Below are 6,000 nucleotides of genomic sequence, written 5' to 3' on the forward strand. Positions count from 1 at the left end.
AGTATCACTTCTCACGGTAAGATTAATGATTATATTACCAGAAGTTAAACACATGAGACATGTGGTGCTCCACTTGTACACTAAGAACTTCAGCATCTGAAAGCCTCTGACAGTATATGGTAACACTTAGATAACTTTTTTGTCCTCTACTTGTTTTTAACAGTAATGAACAATTTGTTGTGCAAATGTCCAGCAACACAAGTACTCAGTATGCAGTGCAGAACCAAAACTAAAGAGAAAGATGTTGGTTTGGTTTAAGATAACTGTTTGTTACGTAACTTGCGCACATGCCGTTATTTAAGTACGTAAGTTACATAAAAAAGATAAGTTAAAATGAAGTTTGTTGACCAGTCCATCCACTCTGACCACCTCCCTACATGGACTACATGGTCACTCTTTACAGTATAGTTTCCTGTCTTCCTCCTTAGAAGCAGCCATGCACATAACGGCTCACAGCTACGTGGGTTATAAACCAGTTATATAGTGCATTACTCTTTGAAGGTATAAATACGAACAGTAAAAGAGAACAGCCTGATGTGTTTAATTATCAAAATTTAACATGGCAAACAAAAAAACCTTGTTGAGTCATCTCATCAAAGACTCAGTTATTCTCCAAGCAAACATGAAGGTAGCCAAATGTACACCATCTTGTGTAAACTCCTCAGAAGAGGAAAGAAGCTAATTTGAGAATCGCTGGCCACTCTTGCCAAACATTGTAGAGACAGGCAACCAACCAGCGCCACAGAGAGCAGACGGTGATGGAAGTGAGGCATTTTGTGTTGGTGATTACAATCCTTTGTTGCTGGGATTTTTGATTGGCTTGGATTTGACAAAGAGCTTTGTGTTGTGTTGTGTTGAGTTGTGTTGTTTTGTGTTGTGTGTGTATATACTGTATGCACATGAATGCATTTTTGTATATGTGTGTTCCGATTTTGTCAGAGATTAATAGAGTAAGAACAGTTTTTACTTTATTTAATTCATCTTTGATTTCCCTTGTCATACATTTCATTTCTGCAATAAATCAGCCTAGGGCTATAGAAGGGGAGACAAATTCACACACACACACACACACACACACACACACACACACACACACACACACACACACACACAAAATGTGAATGTATGCATCTGAGTGAATTCCCTGGTGTTTGCACATTAGTTTGTGTGTTTTTAGCCTGCAGTGCGTGCTCATAAGAGGTGCTTTTGCCTCTGTGCTGAATTTCATGCATCGGCAGCCCTGTCGTTCTGATGCCGGAGTCATTTAAACACAAAAACACAAGCAGTCACTGCGATCACACACTCAGCAGTAAAAATACACATATATGACTACCGTTCTTTCTTGTCCTCTTATTTTCCTTCTCTCATTTCTCTCTGTCAAGTCAAACTGCAGAAGTGTCAACAAACACACACACACCCAAACACACACACAAAACCTGTCTGTAAACCTCTCTAATAAATTTAGAGGGCCTCATTACACACTAGCTGTTTATAACTGTGTGTTTTTATTTGTTTCTCTAGCTTGCGATGATGAGTGCTCGGGTCTGTTGATCAGTGACATGGACCGTCTGTATCGCATCATCACTGATGTCACCCTGACCACACCCCTACCACCTCCTTACAAGGTGTTGTACCGCTTCGAGAACATGACGGAGGAAATCAAGGTAAATCTGTCTCCGCCTGCCTGGAGAAGCATATTTTCAATTACGTTTACCGTATGTCCATATTATAAATGATGTCATTACTTTCAATTAACTAATGTCTTTAACTGAGCGTTAGCTAAGCCCCACCCCCTTTAGTTACTGTTGCCATCTCTGTAAAGTTTTTTTCCATTTTGGCATAGCACATACATTTTACAGTGATAACACTGATTCAGTGTTATCACAAATAAGAAGACATAAGCAGGTGTCATTTCTAACCGGAGACCGGCTAAAATTAGAAATAGCTGTCAAATTTTATCAGCTGTAGCTAGTTAGCTAATTAGGCTTTCCTTAGCTCCATCAGTTGGATGAAAACGCTGTCACTGGCAGACTTTTAAATTTTCCAAACTGACTTGTTTTAGAAGGAGAATCTTATTAAAGGAGTATTAAATGTAGAGGAGAGGAACAGCATCGTTCTATTGCAGTATTGTAGGGTAAATCATTTCTTCATATTTCCAAACTATTGGGGAAGGGCAACTCACAAATATTTTTATCGATTATAAACTGATGGAAAATAATGAAAAATCCCATTTTATAAGATTTGTAAACCACAAACATAATTTTCTACCTTTTTTGCATGAAACATTACTTTGTATTATAAGCAGGCATTTTAAAGTCAGATATGGACAACATATTAAAGGGTCTATGTAATCAAAACAGAGTTACTGCAATACTGCAAAACACTCTTCATTCAGCTCACTCAACCTGAACTATTTAGAGGAGCATTGTCATTAACATCTCGTAGGGAGTGTTTTCAAGTGTTTTCTAAATGGTAGAAATTGCCTCCTCCAATACAAATCATCATTTGGGGCTGTTGAGCATTTGAGTGCACATGCTTCCGTTGAAACTTGATTAATGCTCGCTATGTTTCGTATTAATTGTGATAAGAAGTTATGAACTGTGGTTGGATTACCATTTCATCTGATTATCATGTTTACTGTGACATGATTCAAATATATTGAGTTCTATAATGTATGTTAGACATGTTTTCTGTTCAAATATTTTTTTTATTGCTTCCTGCCTCTTGTCCTCCCTTGCTCATCCTCTTCTCTCCGGGCTCTACAGCACAGAGCCAGGCAGTTCAAAAGCCTAGCCCTGGGCCAAATGTGTAAAAAATTTCTCTATGCAATTCCTTTATCTCTCTGTTTCTCTCCTGCAGCACATGCTGTCACCTCAGAAAGCCCCAGAGAGATTACTGCAACTGGCCGACTCCAACCTGGGATCACTGGTCGTTGAAATGGACCAACTACACAGCAGGGTATAGACACTTTGTTTTCCTTTTGCTTGACTTAAAGTGTAAGTCCTGCAAAAATGGACCCCATGGTCTTTTTCAGCATGAAAATACATCAAATAAGCTATTAAGACATTTGTTTTGTATAGAGAATGCCTGGGAGGATGCTAACAGCCCCAGAGGGCTAACACTGAGCTCGGGGAGATGTGGTGAAATGAACGCATCCAAAACAGCATTTTTAACCACTAATACTGCTCAAAATAGCACCAAGCCTCTGCAGTAGCATGATAAGGGTCCCCGCATAAAACAATTTTATTTTTATTTATGTTTTATTTATATAAATATGCACAATGATAAAAAAACAAGAATCATGTTTTATAGTTCAAGGCAAGGGAAAAGAAGCCCAGGGCTTATATAAAATCCTCCCCCTCAATACAAAAATCACTAAAACAGATTAACTAATAGAAAATAAAAGAAAAAAGGAAAGAAACAAAGAAAAGACACAATAAACAAATAAACATTGAGTGAAAAATATCCATAAAATTGCAAATTCATTTCAGTTATGCTAGACATGAGTATTATTTTGCCTGGATAGTAGATACCTCACCAGACTAGTCCTAAACATTTTGTGGGATAATATAAGTTTAAGAGACCTATCTAAAGAGTTCCAGAGTCGGGGCCATGGAATTTGATAAAAGATTTATGACTGGAGGTACGACAAAGAGGTAAATGAAAATTCTTCAGATCTCTCACTGAACAAGAATGAATATCTGATGATAACAAGAAAAAATTATGAAAAGTGCCTGGAATGTCTTGTTTGTAATGAATGAATTTAGACATAAACAGACATGTTTGAAACATGTTAATAGAGAAAATTGATTAAAGTTGAACTTGAAGCTTCAAAACGGTAGTCCACCAACCAATGGGAGACGTGATGTTGTTATGCCTACTTATTTTATACAGTCTATGCTTTTGGAAAAGATATCCTCTTCAAGACAGGGCTTCGGGATTAGGAAAAAAAATCGGGTGCATTGTAGAGTTTTCTTGTTAACAAACAAAAGTTATGTTTAGATTTACTTATTTTTCCCACGATCAATCAGCAGAATAACATGAAATCCGGCCGTCTACCTGCTTGTTTGGCCACTTGTTTGAGCACTATATAAACAAAACAGGACTGTAATGTGGTAGTGGTCAAGAACTCCACAGGGCCCTTATCATTGCAGTTTATACAGTACACTAAGGGTGCATATCCAAAAACGAGTTTTTAATTAAATTTGAATAAACAAAACATAGCCAGACCTATTCAGAATCCCTGGATAGATCTAGAATTGAATAGAAAATACTTCATAAAACAAATAAGTCTGTTTTTTGAAAAGTTTTTTTGATTGCTTGGGAAAAAACTGCTATTACAAAAGGCACATTGAACCACAAGACAAATAAAAACACACAATACTACTACTACACAATAGAAGCTACATTAAAAGGAGCGCCATGTACTGGGCGGTGAGGGCTGAATCAAGGTTAAATAGATATAAAGCGCTGTGGGCTGATGTAGCAAGCTGGCTTCAGAAAGTGGCTGTCTTTACTGATTAAGAAATTTTGTGGCAACAGGGACAAACTAGTTCCTTTAGATATTTTTCTTTAGCACAGGGGACTCTACTTTTTCCCTGAGGGCAGCAGCTGAAAGTAGGCATTTAAAGGATGACATCCAAGATTTTGCCACTTATGCGCTGGATTGCTTTGTCATGCCAATAGGACAGTGGGGTTCGTTTGCTGCCTGTAATTGTACTGCCAAGTTTAATTACTTTGGAAAGCTTTGTCTTGCTTTTGACACGTAAGTGCTCAAACTAGGACACAATGTTAAAAGCGAGTATACTTTCAGTCTGTTTAAAGTGCATTGGGTGACCTCAGTGAATCTATGAATAGAATAACAACAGAATGTGAAAGAATTTGGATCTAGATCAGGACTGGGATCATAAATCTTCATCAGGTCATCTCGATTATCCCTTCTTTTATGATTTTCCAACCATAAATGTTAATATATCACTTCAAACAGAATCTCCTGGGGGTCCCTTATTCAAATAAAGAATTTAGTGTTTTGGCGCCTTGGACCTAATCAATAGAGCAGCGACCCAGGTTCGTCTCCAACCTGCAACTCTTTGCTGCATGTTGCCCCCTCTTTCTCTCCCCCATTTCCTGTCAATCTTCAGCTGTACTATAATGAAGGCAAAGAGATAAAAAAAAAGAAAAGATAATAAATAAAGAAAGAAAAACATGCACACGCTGCAGAATTTAAGATGTTTTAAAACAAAATGTATGTTGGATACCGAAATTTGGTAAATTTTCACACAGACGTAACTTATTCAGCTGGTTTGAGTGGAGATTAGCTAAAGTATGAGAATAAATGTTACTAATAATGTAGAACGTGATTCGCTCTTGGCCACTTTCCTTTTGCTGAAATAGCTCTGAGAGGGAAAAAAGGTTAGAGACCCCTCATCTAAATAAACTTTGTGTGTTTTATTTTACATTATTTAGAGTCACAGTTATGTATCTATATAGAAAAACACTTGGAGGGGGCCTATGGAGAAAAATAACACTCACATTCATGCTGTCAAGCTACACCCTTTTAGGGACCGGGGCCTTGACGTCTGTTGACAGGAATGCTATCACCCACACCCCGTCACACACATGCTCACTCACATACACCAGCAAAAATGATATAGCATGGTCTTGTCAAATCACAACAATAATGACCTGCTCTTACTTTCTGTATGTGTTTTCATGTCCGTCAAGGATTTGTCCATCTCTCATTTTCCTTGCCCTCTGTCTGTGTGTGTATGTGGGTTCATGTTTGTCTGTTTTCTTTTTATGTCAATTATTCATCCATCTCTGTGTGTATGTGGTGGCACGTGAGTGCACATGTAGACAAGAAATACGGAGAGTAGACCCACTTAACTGCACGCACACACACATGCAATAATATTGATTGTGTGTGTATGTTTTGCCATCATCCTCTGTCAAGACCGCCGTCTTTTCCCTCGCTTTGTTAGACAGAGGTCAATATGTTCA

General features: G+C 37.9%; 1 protein-coding gene across 1 annotated transcript in view; it reads left to right on the plus strand.

Annotated features, from left to right (window-relative positions):
• Positions 1-6,000, plus strand: part of lama2 (laminin, alpha 2) — a 191,723-nt gene that overhangs the window by 137,507 nt on the left and 48,216 nt on the right. The window contains exons 37-38 of the mRNA XM_083934459.1: positions 1,522-1,664; positions 2,860-2,958. Coding sequence (XP_083790585.1) covers positions 1,522-1,664; positions 2,860-2,958 — 242 coding nt within the window. The remainder of the gene's footprint in view (positions 1-1,521; positions 1,665-2,859; positions 2,959-6,000) is intronic.

Source organism: Echiichthys vipera (assembly GCF_963691815.1).
Source record: "Echiichthys vipera genome assembly, chromosome: 19".
Classification (NCBI taxonomy): Eukaryota; Metazoa; Chordata; class Actinopteri; order Perciformes; family Trachinidae; genus Echiichthys; species Echiichthys vipera.